Source organism: Pangasianodon hypophthalmus, chromosome 10 (genome assembly GCF_027358585.1).
Source record: "Pangasianodon hypophthalmus isolate fPanHyp1 chromosome 10, fPanHyp1.pri, whole genome shotgun sequence".
In the NCBI taxonomy this organism is placed as follows: Eukaryota; Metazoa; Chordata; class Actinopteri; order Siluriformes; family Pangasiidae; genus Pangasianodon; species Pangasianodon hypophthalmus.
In genome coordinates this window covers 302,124-321,371 of record NC_069719.1, presented here as the reverse complement: position 1 = coordinate 321,371, position 19,248 = coordinate 302,124, and the positions used below count along the sequence as shown (strand labels likewise).

The following is a 19,248-nucleotide window of genomic DNA, read 5'->3' as shown; positions in this document are numbered from 1 at the left end:
ACGTCACAATTCACAGGAAGTGAGTTCAGATGTCAAACATGACGGCTACATTGCTCTTCGTATTCATGTATTTTTCCCAACAGTTAAACAGTAAAGTGCTCTGAGATTACAGTAATACTGAATAAACCAGGTGCAAAATCTAACCTTCTCTACGTCAGTCACAATCTTTCACTCTTCATATGATTCCTTCATGCTGCTATAAAACACCGTGAACACACACACACAGCACGTGGACGATCTGTTTAATACAAATGTCCATATCATTGTCCATATCATTGTCCATATTATTGTCCATATTATTGAACTCTTAATGTTTTTAAGCAGCATCACATTCTTGTTAGATTTCTGTTATTTCTTTATCTGCATCAGATTTTCTAAATCAGTGTCAGAAAACGTTAAACATTTTGAACTATGATTGAGATATTAACCTTAAAGAGTGAAAAAAAATCCACACAGAGCCAAACAAAAGCTCACTTGTGAAACATGTGGTCAGTAAAAGCACTCAGGAATTTAAATACAGCTTCAAATTCTTCACTAACATTAAAGTAGAAAAGTATAAACTCTTAAATTTACTTCAATTATGAAAATCAAAGTGCAAGAAAGATTCCCAGAAGAGAAAAACTTCTCAGTCACACACTGATTTTAGTTCCTGATGATAAATTAATGCCTGTTTCACCAAGAGGTCATTAGCTTTATTCCTAATCTCTCGTGTTAGCTAGCAGGATACGAAATATCCGAAGGCTAATTGCTAGCTGTGATAAATACAGCTGTGCACGTAGCAGCAGATCGATTACAGATCATGTGGATTTAACTTTAAAGCTGTCTGATGATAAAGAGTCACTTTACACGTGAATGCTGTGATGTTTGAAAATGCAGTGAGGAGAAAGTGCAGATTTTTATTTTGAAATGTTGTAAAAGTGGGAAGAATTAGGTGAAAGAAGAACTGAATTAATGTGAAGAGAGAACGTTATCGTTTATTTAACGTTTACTCTGCATGTGATCTTCAGCAGGATCTTCTCTCCAGCTCGCTGTAATGTTCGCTGAAGATTTCAAAACCACTCCGCAATCAGGAAACAGAACCAGGTGGAAAAGTCAAAGTACTAAACAGTGGCTATTAGAGATAATCTACTGGTTAAATATTGGTTAGAGTTAATCTGTAGAGGAAAGAGCGGGTGGATCACAGAGGGACAGAGATAAGGGCTCGGTGTTGCACTGAGACGACGGTAATAACTCCACACCGAAAGAGGGGAAAAGAGGACGAGGAGAAAGTAACGAGGATTCAACCAATAACAGAGCAGAGGCGAGGAAATGATGCACAACAGCGAGAGTTTACAAAGTTTTATTAATGTTTTATCCTGATCAGCGTCACTCTGGTTTCAATTACTAACTGGTTTATGTTTTGGGAAACAGAAGCAGCTGAGTTCATTCTAAACTATAAACCAAATAACTGCAGGAGTCAGAGGGATTGGACAGAATTCCTCTTAGAGTGAGTGGGATTGGTCAGAATTCCTTTCTAAATGGATGGGACAGGTTAGAATTCCTTCATGAGTGGGTGGGATTGGTCAGAATTCCTAATGATTAGACAGAATTCCTTCAGAAACAGGTGGGATTGGTCAGAATTCCTTTGTGAATAAGTGAGATTGGTCAGAGTTACTTCATTTGGGGAAAAGATTGGTCTGAATATTCTGGGAGAGGACAGGATTGGTCTGAATATTCTGGGAGAGGACAGGATTGGTCTGAATATTCTGGGAGAGGACAGGATTGGTCAGAATCCCCTCAGGAGCCAGTGGGAGAAAACATTCCTGCACATCTCTAATACACATCACTCTTAGCTCTCTGCTACTGTTAGCTAAATGTTAGCTAAAACACTGTACATTTTAATTCTTTATTATATTAAATCATTTTTCTTTACAATGCTCCAGGCTCCCTTTGACTCATTATATCTTTTAAAAAGAATAAATAAAAAAACTCCAGAAAATATGAAACCTTTTGAAGCATCTCATCTGAATATTCAAATCTGTGAGATCTGAGTGGTCGAGACTGGAGCAGAGACGAAGCGGAGGATAAAGAGGAGGACTGATAAAGTTAATGTACAGTGTTTAAGGAGCAGATCTCATCCTGGATACTACAGACAGGAAACACCAAAAACAGGTGAGTAAACACTCTTCTACAATATCAAATCTCACAAAAACACACACCACTGAAGGAAATTACAAAACTGTGCCACAAAATCATGTTTAAGCTTCACCACTCCGTCATGTTCTCTCGCTTATTCTACTGCACTGTGAAGAAATCAATCTGCAGAAAAATACAGAATAAACTCCAAAGTCTCCAAATAAACACTTGAACAGTATTTAAAGTGTTGTGATAGTGGGGAAATGAAGCATGTCTTCTGCAGGATTTCATGTGTTTATTCCAGTTAAAAGCAGGTCTAAGCTTCCGAAAGATTCCCGTCTCAGCATTTCTGTGGGTCAAAGTGCCAGAAACCCAGAAACAGATAAATCCAGACTGAGACTCGGTGTTAAAGAGACGATCTAAACATTTTAAACACTGGTTTTAGGATGATGAGAACGTGCAGGATGTAAATAAGAGAATTCTATGTTTTTATCAGGATGGAAGAAAGGATTGTGATTGGAGCAGTAACACACAGAACCCTTTACATACGTTAGAGAAAAATGATTTTCAGTCAGTTAAACGTGTAAAACTGTGATCAGAGCAAACCAGAAACAGCTTCTAAATAAGCTTACTCAGCATGTTGTCATGTTAATGTTAAACTCTAGCTGTGAGATTCACTCACAGGATGATGGATTTCTTCACACATCGTACAGTTAACAGTGAAATTACTGGATTCCAATCACTCAGTTTGTTAAACAGAACATTTATCTAAAAACCTTTGTGATTGCACAGTTGTGTCGTTTGTGTAGTACTGTTTGCTTTGAAGGCATGTTTCTGATGGTTTAATTTAAAGGTTAAGTGTGAAAGTGTTTGTGCAGATGTTCACAGCAGACGTCTGGACCTCCTGCAGTAAAACACTGGGAATGAACTGAATACAGAGCGACGGGTCGAGAAGATTAAGAGCTCCTGCTGCTTTACTGAGGATCCACTAGAACAGAGTTGAGCTTAAAGAATAATATTTAAATCATTTGAATTTATTACTAAGATCTAATTGCATATACATATATAAAAGAGGATGTTTATACACTCCTGTAGAATGGGCCCAAAATGGCAAAGATGAAGCTTTTAATGTTCTTAAGAACAGATCATTAGTGAGAAAATGAGCAGGAATGAAGCAGATGCGCTCCTGAGAGCTCCTGTGCCTCCACTCACTGCTTTCCTTTTCTGTTTGGGGAAAAGCTAGAAACAGAGAAATTCACCTCTATAGTCTTCTTGTACGCAAAATCATGATAATGATTAAAATGTTTGATGTAAAATTCAAACGAACACGAGCTCCTTTATCTGTTTCATTCTCGCTCATTTCCTGACCAGTGATTTGTTGTTAAAGTCATTAAAAGCTTCATATTTTGCCATTTTAGGCTTGGCTCATATTTGTTTGCTCAGGAGTGTGTGCATGTTGTTTGTCTAATATTATACCTTTATAAGTTCTTCATAACACACTGATCAATCATCTGAACCCTGCAGAAGAGCGTGCATTAGCAGAGCTGCCGAGCAAGCGGAGAGAAAAAATTAATTTTACCACAAAAACCCAGAGTGTATGAAGTATGACAGAGCAGGACGCCTCCACGCTAACTACATTAATGATAAAACATGACATTAAACTGTAACTGCAGAAATGTTTGGATTTATAATCAACCAGCCGAGTGTAAAAGTTTACTTTATGCAGTTATTACAGAATTACAGCAGTCTCTGTGTAGCCTCCATGTCCATATTACACTGAACATCTATATTACACTGTACATCTATATTACACTGTACATCTATATTACACTATACATTTATATTATACTGAACATTTATATTATACTGTACATTTATATTATACTGAACATTTATATTACACTATACATTTATATTACACTATACATTTATATTATACTGAACATTTATATTACACTATACATTTATATTACACTATACATTTATATTATACTGAACATTTATATTACACTATACATTTATATTACACTATACATTTATATTATACTGAACATTTATATTATACACTATACATCTATATTATACACTATATATCAAACATATCGAACACATCAAACAAACCAAATATAAAATGGCGACACGGTGTTGCTAACTCTTTTCAGAGGAAAGTAGCTAAAGCACGCTTAAAAAGTCACTAGAAGTTGCTAGATGACATCATATACTAATTTGCATATTAATTATTAATCATGATCATTGATATATCAAATTACAAACATGAAAACAGACGACTTTCGGTTAGAATCTTATAAAATAGAATAGAATTTTACCAGAATAGAAAATAATAGATTATAATACAGTATATTTCTTAAATAATTTATTTCTTATAGAAAGAAGTTTCTATAAACTTTCTATAAACTATAAATCTATCTTTGGTCACAGCACCACAAGCTAAACTTTTATTCATTCAATAAATACACTACATGGCCAAAAGTTTGTGCCCCCCTGACCATCACACCCATATGTGCTTATTGAACGTCTCATTCCAGATTTATTCCCCGTGTGTTTGCTGTTATAATGAGCTCCACTCTTCTGGAAGTCTTTCCACTAGATGTTGGAGCGTGGCTGTGGGGATTTGTGTTCATTCAGCTACAAGAGCATTAGTGAGGTCAGGCGCTGATGTTGGGATGTCGAGGAGGTCTGGGGTTCAGTCGGTGTTCCAGTTCATCCCAAAGGTGTTCAGTGGGGTTGAGGTCAGGACTCTGTGCAGGACACTCGAGTTCTTCCACTCCACCCTTCACACACCATGTCTTCATGGAGCTCGCTTTGTGCACAGGGGCATTGTCATGCTGGAACAGGTTTGAGTCTCTTAGTTCCAGTGAAGGGAAACTGTAAAGCTACAGCACACAGAGATTCTATTCCATTCTAGACAACTGTGTGGTTTACAACTTTGTGGTAACAGTTTGGAGAAGAAACACATATGAGTGTGATGGTCAGGGGTGCACATACTTTTGGCCTTGTAGTGTACTTTATTTTCTATGAAGAACACAGACAAAAAGAAGCAGTGATAGTGAGAAGTTGTGAAAGGTGAATAGTTATGAAAGAAAGAGTGCTGCTCAGTGATTGGTTGTTGGGAACAGCGGTGCTCAGTGATTGGTTGTTGGGAACAGCGGTGCTCAGTGATTGGTTGTTGGGAACAGTGGTGCTCAGTGATTGGTTGTTGGGAACAGTGGTGCTCAGTGATTGGACACACACTGTCCTGTGCAGATTTTCAGCAAAAAGTAAGAAAACAGAAAGGAAAAAGTTCGGTGTAAGCGCTACATAAAGATAAGTGACTCCTCCATTTATGTAAAATAAAACAGACCACAGTCCCACTCTCTTGTTTTCTATTGGTTCACTGAACTCATGAAGTTACAGGTCAAAGTTCACCTAGGTGGCTCCCGAGTTGCACAACAGTTAAAGTGTTCTGTTTATCATCAGGAGATCGTGAGTTTGAATCCTGCATACTGGCCATGCTCTGTGGGTGGGAGGGGCATACTCTCTCTCCCCTGTCAATCACAATGACACTAGCCAATCGTGGGCATCTGTGAGCTCATGTATGTGGAAGAGGGCAGACTTTGCTTTTGTGTGTTACGTTACCCCGTGACGCAGCATAAGCAGCAGTTTGAAAAGATGCAGTTGGCGTCTCATGTCATGGAGGAAGCACATGGTAGCCTTCACACTGGCTGTCATACGACAGGAGACAAAATCACCGAGATAAAGTGTGAAGCAGAAGTAAACACGCAAGTCTAATGCAGAGGTGTTTAGACTCAAAGCACAAACATTAGCACCTCTTTATTAATATCACTCGCATCTGCTCACTTGGACCTTCACATTGTTTTTATGTGTTTTGGATTTATTGAGGGGGAAGTCTGAGAGCTTTCTGAACGAGTGGCATGAAAATGTTGCCCAATATTTTACCATCATAAGAAATATTTATGAAAGGTTTGAGTAAAAATACACAGAGGCAGTAATTCTGCCAGATAAAGTCAATACAGACTGTATTTCTGTTTGTTTCTATGTCTGGGAATTGATTTTCCAGGTCAGGATGAAATGTGAAGTTTTAGGTTGAAGATATCACTAAATATTTTTTGGAGAAAACAAACAGAGCTGAGATCTGAACCCTGCAGAACACCTTACTGTGATAATATCACCCCATCTGTTCGTTTTAAAATCCCCTTTATGTTGATTGATTAGTGGATTGTTTGATTTCCAGATGAGGATGAAGTTTGTGAAGAGTGGATATAAAAAAGAAAATAAGATTTGTGTAAGAAAGTAAAGAGCTGCCCCGGCAGAACTCCGTAGTAGCGCTGATGTGATCTGCTCGTTTAAACTCTCATGATGTTTCTCAGGATTGATTAACGTATTTAATGTTCCAGCTCAGGATGAAGTTCGAGAACATTCTGGCTGAGGCCGATGGTTTTGGACGTTACCAGATTGCGCTCTTCATGCTGATGGTGCTCCCACGCATCACCCTCCCGTGTCACTTCCTGCTGAATAACTTCATCGCCGCCACACCGTCCCATCACTGCAACATCAGCTCTCTGGACTCTCACGGCGTTTTTGAGACTCTGACTCCGGAGGAGAGACTGACTGTCAGCATTCCAAAACAGGAAGACGGAACCTTCACTTCCTGTCACATGTTCTTACAACCTCAGTTTTATCTTCTGACAAACTCATCTAATGCTACACAACTTCCTGTCGTTCCGTGTCAGAGTGGATGGGTGTACGACTCCAGCACGTTCAAGTCCACTTTGGTCTCACAGGTAATATCTGGAACTTTCTGAGTGAGATCAGTAATGTGAGAAAATGTCCTTCACATGTTTGTCTCTCTTCAGTTTGATCTAGTGTGTAATACAAAGGGACTAACTAAAGCATCGGCCACCGTGTTCTTCACTGGCCTCATGTTCGGGGCTGTAGTCTTTGGCATTCTTTGTGACAAGTAAGACAATTCTGATGTGAGATATTACTAAAAACATTTTTCTTTTTATTTCTAACTTTCAACTTTCTGACTCATGCTTTGAACCTCTAAACGTTCTTTCAGCAGAACAAAATCAGAATAATTTCATTCCTATTTATTTCTTATTACATGATGCATTGATATCATTACGTTTATGCAAACTAATCACAAAGCAGCTGAAGTGAGCATGAGAGAGGATAACACTTTTGCTTCCGGTCAATAATCTCATGTTCTGTGTTTTCAGGTACGGCCGTAAGACCATACTGCTGGTTTCCTACATCTTGGCCATCATCTTCAGCATAGCCAGTGCTGTCTCGACCAGTTTCATCATGTTCGCAGCGTTCCGCTTCCTGACGGGATTCGGCCTGTCTGGAACCAGCATCATCGCCATCGTTCTCAGTGAGTCCCTGAGTTCCCTGGGTTCTTACACTAACGCTTACGTCATGGAGACTCTACAATCGGGTCTGAGGAGCTTTATTAGTTTCACTGAATGAAAATCCACTTACATCTTAACATTTTTACCAAATCAGAGCTCCAGATTTTTTTGTGGTTCTAGTTGATCTTCTCACCACCAGGCTAAACTGAGGAAGCTCCTCAGACAGTCAGAAGATTACACCTGAAAATAAAACCCTTCCTGATAGGAATCCACCTACTGGTTTTCATTAAAATCATCAGTTTCCATTAGGAAGTGTTTTTTACTAGGGATGTAGTTTTCAATATAAAATGGCTCACTATTATGAACTTTGATCATCTTCAAATCATATAATTGTCAATTATTTATTAATTATTATTAATTGTTACTGTGATTTCATTTACAGAGATTCCTCTGTCAAGTTTTAGTTACACACCAATTTAATGAACATTCTGCGAAACTCAGACTTGAAAGAAAGTGATTCAAAACAAATCCATAAATTAACACAAATAAGACTAGCTGTTTGATCAGGACAAAAGTAATGGCACCTCATAACAGGAGGAAGTGCTAAGGTGTGTCTATGGTAGCCGACACTCTGCAATGGCTGAGCTGCATTATTGGAAGATTTAGTGCACACCATGCTTAGAAAGCACTCTTTAACTGTTTAGTCATCATTTGGTCATTTCCAGCTCTCTCTCTGAGCTTTGCGTTATATGAAGTATTGTGGATGTGGCTAAATGTTACAGTAAACACAAAAGTGTTGCTTTTTTGTGTATAAAACTGTGTAGTGTAAGACAGGACTGCTATGATTAGCATACAGATTTTATATACACTTTTTTATACACACAGATTTTATACATAAAACTGGACTTCAGTTGTGTAACTTATTAAACTGTGACCCTGTTGTGTATTGTCATAGCGTGTCCTACAGTAATATTAAACATGCTGGTTAAAGAGTAAAGAATCTGAGAAACACTGGACAGCTGCCCCGTGCTGACCTTCACTGTGTCTGTTCCTGTGTCATATTTTTAAAAGAATCAGACACTTTATTACACAACAACATTAATGTTGTCCACTGTACAGGACATTGTAGATGATTATTGAGCAGCTTAGCATAGTTAGAACACTGTGTTAGCTTCTTCTGTTGGCTTTTAGATTACTAATGAGCACTACAGCATGATTGTTAATTATCACTGTAGCAGTCAGTGTAGTGTGATTAATAAAGAACACCACTCAGGCACAATTCACCACCGTGCCACTAGAGGACGCCCTCCCCCCGGATTCCAGGACACTTCTTTGGTTATTGCACTCATTTCCTGTTCTAAGACTGTGTAAAGCTTACTCATGCTCAGTATTGTTGTACAGTATGTAGAGGGCAGTCGCTACCCGCACAGTTACATCAGGGCATTATTGTGAGTAACACATATCACAAACCTGGAAGTAAATCAGTTTCATCCTTGAATCACTCAGTCTGACAAATATGATGGTTCACCTGGAAAATGCAAAGGCTTTCTTATGCAGTCTCCATTCTCTTTGCAAGCTCACCATCTGTTTGTCCCAGGGATGTGGATAAAATAAGATTGGTACTATCACTGCTAATTAATTCAATTGAATTCAACGCAATTTATTTGTATAGCGCTTTTAACAATGGACAGTGTCACAAAGCAGCTTTACAGAAATAAATGGATTCAAAAAATATATTGAAAGTATTTGAATTTATCCCTAATGAGTGAGTCAGAGGTGATGGTGGTGAGGAAAAACTCCCTGAGATGATATGAGGAAAAAACCTTGAGAGGAACCAGACTCAAAAGGGAACTCATCCTCATCTGGGTGCAACAGATGCGATTATAAATCATTCCCTTCTATTATTGTGTACTATACGGACAAATAGTGCAATTGCGCAACCAGTAAATTCATCACAGTTTTTGCAAGAAGTCTGGCTGGTTAAAATCTATCCACTGTCCACTGATGGAGTCCTGAGTACGAAGGTGCTCGTGGCAACTAGAGTTAGAATTAGAATTCTAGTTGTCTAATTAGAATTAGTTAGGCAACTAGAATTAGAAGAGCACTCACATGACCACCAGATTTGATCAAACGAAGCTACAGCACACTTTAAAAAAGTTATAAAATGTTTTAAGAAAGTTCTTGGCCATCCTGTCTCAGGAAAAGATGCAGTTGAGTGATTACTTTTTTAAAACAAGGGTCACACAGTCAGCAGTGGATTTTGCCTTAACATTTTGCGCATGCACACAGGTGGAATTAGTCAGCACTAAAGACTGCCACGATGACTTCCTCTACCTAAATTACTTTATCCAGCTATCTATTCTCATAGATAATCTGATCCGATCACGACGTCCTTGATCATCACTCAAAATCCAGCCTAACCCAGTCCATGTCATGCCAAGTGGAAAATAGGGAAATTGGGCATGTGAGACTTTCACCAGAAGAGAAAGAATGTTGAAGTCTCAAAGGTTTGTGTCTGTATTGTGGTGGTAAAGGACATTTCCAAGTGCACCTGAAGACCTAGCAATGAAGTTTGAGCCTTTCTGTTGGTTAGAAGTAGGAAAAGTATTGTTCCTGTGCATATCTCCAGATGTTCACAGTCTAAATACTTTCCAGTGCTCATCAACTCTGGTGCAGCTGGGAACTTCATGGATGAGGAGATAGCAAGACATGTAGATGTTCATCTGCTTATTGGACATTTTGTGTATGATCTTTAGACCGCTTTAGATTTTGATATTGGATTGTGGAATATTGTTTAGAAGAAACTGATGCATGGATCCTCACACATCCATTATTGTTCTTGACTCTATGACTTTGGAGTTGCTGCATCTCATTTCACTGCACTTTTGTACCTGTTATGAATGGGCATGTGACAAACAAACCTTTGAATCTCTTGAACATCTCCTGAGTCCTGTCTGTTACTGTTCTGTTTTAGATTACTAACAAGCAGTATAGTGTGATTGCTAATGAACAGTATAACTATTAAAATATTATTAGCTGTTTTGTGTTGTAGGTATCGAGTGGGTGGACATTGAGCATCGCACCATTATCGGTGTGTGTAGCAGCATTGTCTGGACCGTGGGTAATTCCCTGCTTGCAGGCGTTGCCTACCTGATCACTGATTGGAAGATACTGTTACTTACAGTCTCCTCCCCCCTTGTGATCGCCGTGGCAACCTGGTGGTGAGACATCAAACATGTATCACTTAAATACACCATGAGTAAGACCTCATATTAATCATGATTGAAAATGTCAATACACAACACTGTGCCAAAATATTTTAAAAAGCAAAAAAGTGTTTGAAAATTTTTTTTGAAAATGTGATAAAACATTGATCAAAACAGATGGGCATACTTACTGACCATTTACCCCTCCATTACTGACCATTTACCCCTCCATTACTGACCATTTACCCCTCCATTACTGACATTTACCCCTCCATTACTGACATTTACCCCTCCGTTACTGACCATTTACCCCTCCGTTACTGACCATTTACCCCTCCATTACTGACCATTTACCCCTCCGTTACTGACCATTTACCCCTCCGTTACTGACCATTTACCCCTCCGTTACTGACCATTTACCCCTCCATTACTGACCATTTACCCCTCCATTACTGACTCTTTACCCCTCCATTACTGACCATTTACTCCTCCATTACTGACTCTTTACCCCTCCATTACTGACTATTTACCCCTCCATTACTGACATTTACCCCTCCATTACTGACTCTTTACCCCTCCATTACTGACCATTTACCCCTCCATTACTGACCATTTACCCCTCCGTTACTGACCATTTACCCCTCCATTACTGACTCTTTACCCCTCCATTACTGACTATTTACCCCTCCATTACTGACATTTACCCCTCCATTACTGACCATTTACCCCTCCATTACTGACCATTTACCCCTCCATTACTGACATTTACCCCTCCATTACTGACCATTTACCCCTCCATTACTGACCATTTACCCCTCCGTTACTGACCATTTACCCCTCCGTTACTGACTCTTTACCCCTCCATTACTGACTATTTACCCCTCCATTACTGACATTTACCCCTCCATTACTGACCATTTACCCCTCCATTACTGACCATTTACCCCTCCATTACTGACTCTTTACTCCTCCATTACTGACCATTTACCCCTCCATTACTGACATTTACCCCTCCATTACTGACCATTTACCCCTCCGTTACTGACCATTTACCCCTCCGTTACTGACCATTTACCCCTCCATTACTGACCATTTACCCCTCCATTACTGACCATTTACCCCTCCATTACTGACTCTTTACCCCTCCATTACTGACCATTTACCCCTCCATTACTGACCATTTACCCCTCCATTACTGACCATTTACCCCTCCATTACTGACTCTTTACCCCTCCATTACTGACATTTACCCCTCCATTACTGACCATTTACCCCTCCGTTACTGACCATTTACCCCTCCATTACTGACTCTTTACCCCTCCATTACTGACTATTTACCCCTCCATTACTGACATTTACCCCTCCATTACTGACCATTTACCCCTCCATTACTGACCATTTACCCCTCCGTTACTGACCATTTACCCCTCCATTACTGACTCTTTACCCCTCCATTACTGACTATTTACCCCTCCATTACTGACATTTACCCCTCCATTACTGACCATTTACCCCTCCGTTACTGACCATTTACCCCTCCATTACTGACTCTTTACCCCTCCATTACTGACCATTTACCCCTCCATTACTGACCATTTACCCCTCCATTACTGACTCTTTACCCCTCCATTACTGACTATTTACCCCTCCATTACTGACTCTTTACCCCTCCGTTACTGACCATTTACCCCTCCGTTACTGACCATTTACCCCTCCGTTACTGACTCTTTACCCCTCCGTTACTGACCATTTACCCCTCCGTTACTGACTCTTTACCCCTCCATTACTGACCATTTACCCCTCCGTTACTGGCCATTTACCCCTCCGTTACTGACCCTTTACCCCTCCATTACTGACTCTTTACCCCTCCATTACTGACTCTTTACCCCTCCATTACTGACCATTTACCCCTCCGTTACTGACCATTTACCCCTCCATTACTGACCATTTACCCCTCCGTTACTGACCATTTACTCCTCCATTACTGACTCTTTACCCCTCCATTACTGACCATTTACCCCTCCATTACTGACCATTTACCCCTCCATTACTGACCCTTTACCCCTCCATTACTGACTCTTTACCCCTCCATTACTGACTCTTTGCCCCTCCATTACTGACCATTTACCCCTCCGTTACTGACCATTTACCCCTCCGTTACTGACCATTTACCCCTCCATTACTGACCATTTACCCCTCCATTACTGACCCTTTACCCCATTCATTACTGACCATCTACCCCTCCATTACTGGCCATTTACTCCTCCATTACTGACCATTTACCCCTCCATTACTGACTCTTTACCCCTCCATTACTGGCCATTTACCCCTCCATTACTGACCATTTACCCCTCTATTACTGACCATTTACGCCTCCATTACTGACCATTTACCCCTCCATTACTGACCATTTACTCCTCCATTACTGGCCATTTACTCCTCCATTACTGACTCTTTACCCCTCCATTACTGGCCATTTACCCCTCCATTACTGACCATTTACCCCTCCATTACTGACCGTTTACCCCTCCATTACTGACCGTTTACCCCTCCATTACTGACCATTTACCCCTCCATTACTGACCATTTACCCCTCCATTACTGACTCTTTACTCCTCCATTACTGACCATTTACTCCTCCATTACTGACATTTACCCCTCCATTACTGACCATTTACTCCTCCATTACTGACTCTTTACCCCTCCATTACTGACATTTACCCCTCCATTACTGACTCTTTACCCCTTCATTACTGACATTTACCCCTCCATTACTGACTCTTTACCCCTTCATTACTGACCATTTACCCCTCCATTACTGACTCTTTACCCCTCCATTACTGACCATTTACCCCTCCATTACTGACCATTTACCCCTCCATTACTGACTCTTTACCCCTCCATTACTGACTCTTTACCCCTCCATTACTGACCATTTACCCCTCCATTACTGACCATTTACCCCTCCATTACTGACCATTTACGCCTCCGTTACTGACCATTTACCCCTCCGTTACTGACCATTTACTCCTCCATTACTGACTCTTTACTCCTCCATTACTGACCATTTACCCCTCCATTACTGACCATTTACCCCTCCATTACTGACCCTTTACCCCTCCATTACTGACTCTTTACCCCTCCATTACTGACTCTTTGCCCCTCCATTACTGACCATTTACCCCTCCGTTACTGACCATTTACCCCTCCGTTACTGACCATTTACCCCTCCGTTACTGACCATTTACCCCTCCATTACTGACCCTTTACCCCATTCATTACTGACCATCTACCCCTCCATTACTGGCCATTTACTCCTCCATTACTGACCATTTACCCCTCCATTACTGACTCTTTACCCCTCCATTACTGGCCATTTACCCCTCCATTACTGACCATTTACCCCTCTATTACTGACCATTTACGCCTCCATTACTGACCATTTACCCCTCCATTACTGACCATTTACTCCTCCATTACTGGCCATTTACTCCTCCATTACTGACTCTTTACCCCTCCATTACTGGCCATTTACCCCTCCATTACTGACCGTTTACCCCTCCATTACTGACCGTTTACCCCTCCATTACTGACCATTTACCCCTCCATTACTGACCATTTACCCCTCCATTACTGACTCTTTACTCCTCCATTACTGACCATTTACTCCTCCATTACTGACATTTACCCCTCCATTACTGACCATTTACTCCTCCATACTGACTCTTTACCCCTCCATTACTGACATTTACCCCTCCATTACTGACTCTTTACCCCTTCATTACTGACATTTACCCCTCCATTACTGACTCTTTACCCCTTCATTACTGACCATTTACCCCTCCATTACTGACCATTTACCCCTCCATTACTGACCATTTACCCCTCCGTTACTGACCATTTACCCCTCCGTTACTGACCATTTACCCCTCCATTACTGACATTTACCCCTCCATTACTGACCATTTACCCCTCCATTACTGACCATTTACTCCTCCATTACTGACCATTTACCCCTCCATTACTGACTCTTTACCCCTCCATTACTGACCATTTACTCCTCCATTACTGACCATTTACCCCTCCATTACTGACCATTTACCCCTCCATTACTGACATTTACTCCTCCATTACTGACCATTTACCTCTCCATTACTGACCCTTTACCCCTCCATTACTGACATTTACCCCTCCGTTACTGACCATTTACCCCTCCATTACTGACCCTTTACCCTATTCATTACTGACCATCTACTCCTCCATTACTGGCCATTTACTCCTCCATTACTGACCATTTACCCCTCCATTACTGACCCTTTACCTCTCCATTACTGACTCTTTACCCCTCCATTACTGGCCATTTACCCCTCCATTACTGACCATTTACCCCTCCATTACTGACCATTTACGCCTCCATTACTGACATTTACTCCTCCATTACTGACCCTTTACCTCTCCATTACTGACTCTTTACCCCTCCATTACTGGCCATTTACCCCTCCATTACTGACCATTTACCCCTCCATTACTGACCATTTACGCCTCCATTACTGACCATTTACCCCTCTGTTACTGACCATTTACTCCTCCATTACTGACTCTTTACCCCTCCATTACTGGCCATTTACCCCTCCATTACTGACCATTTACCCCTCCATTACTGACCATTTAGCCCTCCATTACTGACCATTTACCCCTCCATTACTGACCATTTACCCCTCCATTACTGACCGTTTACCCCTCCATTACTGACCATTTACCCCTCCATTACTGACCATTTACTCCTCCATTACTGACCCTTTACCCCTCCATTACTGACTATTTACCCCTCCATTACTGACCATTTACCCCTCCATTACTGACCATTTACCCCTCCATTACTGACCATTTACTCCTCCATTACTGACCCTTTACCCCTCCATTACTGACCATTTACCCCTCCCATTACTGACCATTTACCCCTCCATTACTGACATTTACCCCTCCATTACTGACTCTTTACCCCTCCATTACTGACCATTTACTCCTCCATTACTGACCATTTACTCCTCCATTACTGACCATTTACCCCTCCATTACTGACCATTTACCCCTCCATTACTGACCATTTACCCCTCCGTTACTGACCATTTACCCCTCCGTTACTGACCATTTACCCCTCCGTTACTGACATTTACCCCTCCATTACTGACCATTTACCCCTCCATTACTGACCATTTACTCCTCCATTACTGACCATTTACCCCTCCATTACTGACTCTTTACCCCTCCATTACTGACCATTTACTCCTCCATTACTGACTCTTTACCCCTTCATTACTGACATTTACCCCTCCATTACTGACTCTTTACCCCTTCATTACTGACATTTACCCCTCCATTACTGACTCTTTACCCCTCCATTACTGACCATTTACCCCTCCATTACTGACCATTTACCCCTCCATTACTGACATTTACCCCTCCATTACTGACTCTTTACCCCTCCATTACTGACCATTTACTCCTCCATTACTGACCATTTACTCCTCCATTACTGACCATTTACCCCTCCATTACTGACCATTTACCCCTCCATTACTGACCATTTACCCCTCCGTTACTGACCATTTACCCCTCCGTTACTGACCATTTACCCCTCCATTACTGACATTTACCCCTCCATTACTGACCATTTACCCCTCCATTACTGACCATTTACTCCTCCATTACTGACCATTTACCCCTCCATTACTGACTCTTTACCCCTCCATTACTGACCATTTTCTCCTCCATTACTGACTCTTTACCCCTTCATTACTGACTCTTTACCCCTCCATTACTGACTCTTTACCCCTTCATTACTGACATTTACCCCTCCATTACTGACTCTTTACCCCTTCATTACTGACCATTTACCCTTCCATTACTGACCATTTACTCCTCCATTACTGACTCTTTACCCCTCCATTACTGACCATTTACCCCTCCATTACTGACATTTACCCCCTCCATTACTGACCATTTACCCCTCCATTACTGACATTTACCCCTCCATTACTGACCATTTACCCCTGCATTACTGACCATTTACTCCTCCATTACTGACCATTTACCCCTCCATTACTGACTCTTTACCCCTCCATTACTGACCATTTACCCCTCCATTACTCACCATTTACTCCTCCATTACTGACCATTTACCCCTCCATTACTGACCATTTACCCCTCCATTACTGACATTTACTCCTCCATTACTGACATTTACCCCTCCATTACTGACCATTTACTCCTCCATTACTGACTCTTTACCCCTCCATTACTGACCATTTACCCCTCCATTACTGACATTTACTCCTCCATTACTCACCATTTACCCCTCCATTACTGACTCTTTACCCCTCCATTACTGACCCTTTACCCCTCCATTACTGACTCTTTACCCCTCCATTACTGACCCTTTACCCCTCCATTACTGACTCTTTACCCCTCCATTACTCACCATTTACCCCTCCATTACTGACTCTTTACCCCTCCATTACTCACCATTTACCCCTCCATTACTGACCATTTACCCCTTCATTACTGACCATTTACCCCTTCATTACTCACCATTTACCCCATTCATTACTGACCCTTTACCTCTCCATTACTGACCATTTACTCCTACATTACTGACCATTTACTCCTCCATTACTGACCCTTTACTCCTCCATTACTGACCATTTACTCCTCCATTACTGACCCTTTACCCCTCCATTACTGACCATTTACCCCTCCATTACTGACCATTTACCCCATTCATTACTGACCATTTTCTCCTCCATTACTGACTCTTTACCCCTTCATTACTGACCATTTACCCCTCCATTACTGACATTTACTCCTCCATTACTGACTCTTTACCCCTCCATTACTGACCATTTACCCCTCCATTACTGACATTTACCCCTCCATTACTGACCATTTACCCCTCCATTACTGACATTTACTCCTCCATTACTGACCATTTACCCCTCCATTACTGACTCTTTACCCCTCCATTACTGACATTTACCCCTCCATTACTGACCATTTACCCCTCCGTTACTGACCATTCACCCCTCCGTTACTGACATTTACCCCTCCATTACTGACCATTTACCCCTCCATTACTGACCATTTACTCCTCCATTACTGACCATTTACCCCTCCATTACTGACTCTTTACCCCTCCATTACTGACCATTTACCCCTCCATTACTCACCATTTACTCCTCCATTACTGACCATTTACCCCTCCATTACTGACCATTTACCCCTCCATTACTGACATTTACTCCTCCATTACTGACATTTACCCCTCCATTACTGACCATTTACTCCTCCATTACTGACTCTTTACCCCTCCATTACTGATTCTTTACCCCTCCATTACTGACCATTTACCCCTCCATTACTGACCGTTTACCCCTCCATTACTGACCATTTACCCCTCCATTACTGACCATTTACCCCTCCATTACTGACTCTTTACTCCTCCATTACTGACCATTTACTCCTCCATTACTGACTCTTTACTCCTCCATTACTGACTCTTTACCCCTCCATTACTGACATTTACCCCTCCATTACTGACTCTTTACCCCTTCATTACTGACATTTACCCCTCCATTACTGACTCTTTACCCCTTCATTACTGACCATTTACCCCTCCATTACTGACCATTTACTCCTCCATTACTGACCATTTACCCCTCCGTTACTGACCATTTACCCCTCCATTACTGACATTTACCCCTCCATTACTGACCATTTACCCCTCCATTACTGACCATTTACTCCTCCATTACTGACCATTTACCCCTCCATTACTGACTCTTTACCCCTCCATTACTGACCATTTACTCCTCCATTACTGACCATTTACCCCTCCATTACTGACCATTTACCCCTCCATTACTGACATTTACTCCTCCATTACTGACCATTTACCTCTCCATTACTGACCCTTTACCCCTCCATTACTGACCGTTTACCCCTCCATTACTGACCGTTTACCCCTCCATTACTGACCATTTACCCCTCCATTACTGACCATTTACCCCTCCATTACTGACTCTTTACTCCTCCATTACTGACCATTTACTCCTCCATTACTGACATTTACCCCTCCATTACTGACCATTTACTCCTCCATTACTGACTCTTTACCCCTCCATTACTGACATTTACCCCTCCATTACTGACTCTTTACCCCTTCATTACTGACATTTACCCCTCCATTACTGACTCTTTACCCCTTCATTACTGACCATTTACCCCTCCATTACTGACTCTTTACCCCTCCATTACTGACCATTTACCCCTCCATTACTGACCATTTACCCCTCCATTACTGACTCTTTACCCCTCCATTACTGACTCTTTACCCCTCCATTACTGACCATTTACCCCTCCATTACTGACCATTTACCCCCTCCATTACTGACCATTTACGCCTCCGTTACTGACCATTTACCCCTCCGTTACTGACCATTTACTCCTCCATTACTGACTCTTTACTCCTCCATTACTGACCATTTACCCCTCCATTA

The 19,248-nt window shown here is 41.3% G+C and overlaps 1 protein-coding gene across 2 annotated transcripts in view; it reads left to right on the top strand.

Moving 5' to 3' along the window:
* Positions 1-89: 89 nt before the first annotated feature.
* The window catches only part of LOC113531605 (solute carrier family 22 member 7-like), a 32,365-nt gene continuing 13,206 nt past the window's right edge, over positions 90-19,248 (top strand). Inside the window, exons 1-6 of one of the 2 annotated variants that reach the window (XM_053237420.1) lie at positions 90-2,151; positions 2,994-3,113; positions 6,531-6,917; positions 6,990-7,093; positions 7,356-7,510; positions 10,540-10,708. In XM_053237420.1, coding sequence (XP_053093395.1) covers positions 6,537-6,917; positions 6,990-7,093; positions 7,356-7,510; positions 10,540-10,708 — 809 coding nt within the window. In that variant the 5' untranslated portion in view covers positions 90-2,151; positions 2,994-3,113; positions 6,531-6,536. The remainder of the gene's footprint in view (positions 2,152-2,993; positions 3,114-6,530; positions 6,918-6,989; positions 7,094-7,355; positions 7,511-10,539; positions 10,709-19,248) is intronic. The other variant, XM_026922430.3, reaches the window with a different exon arrangement.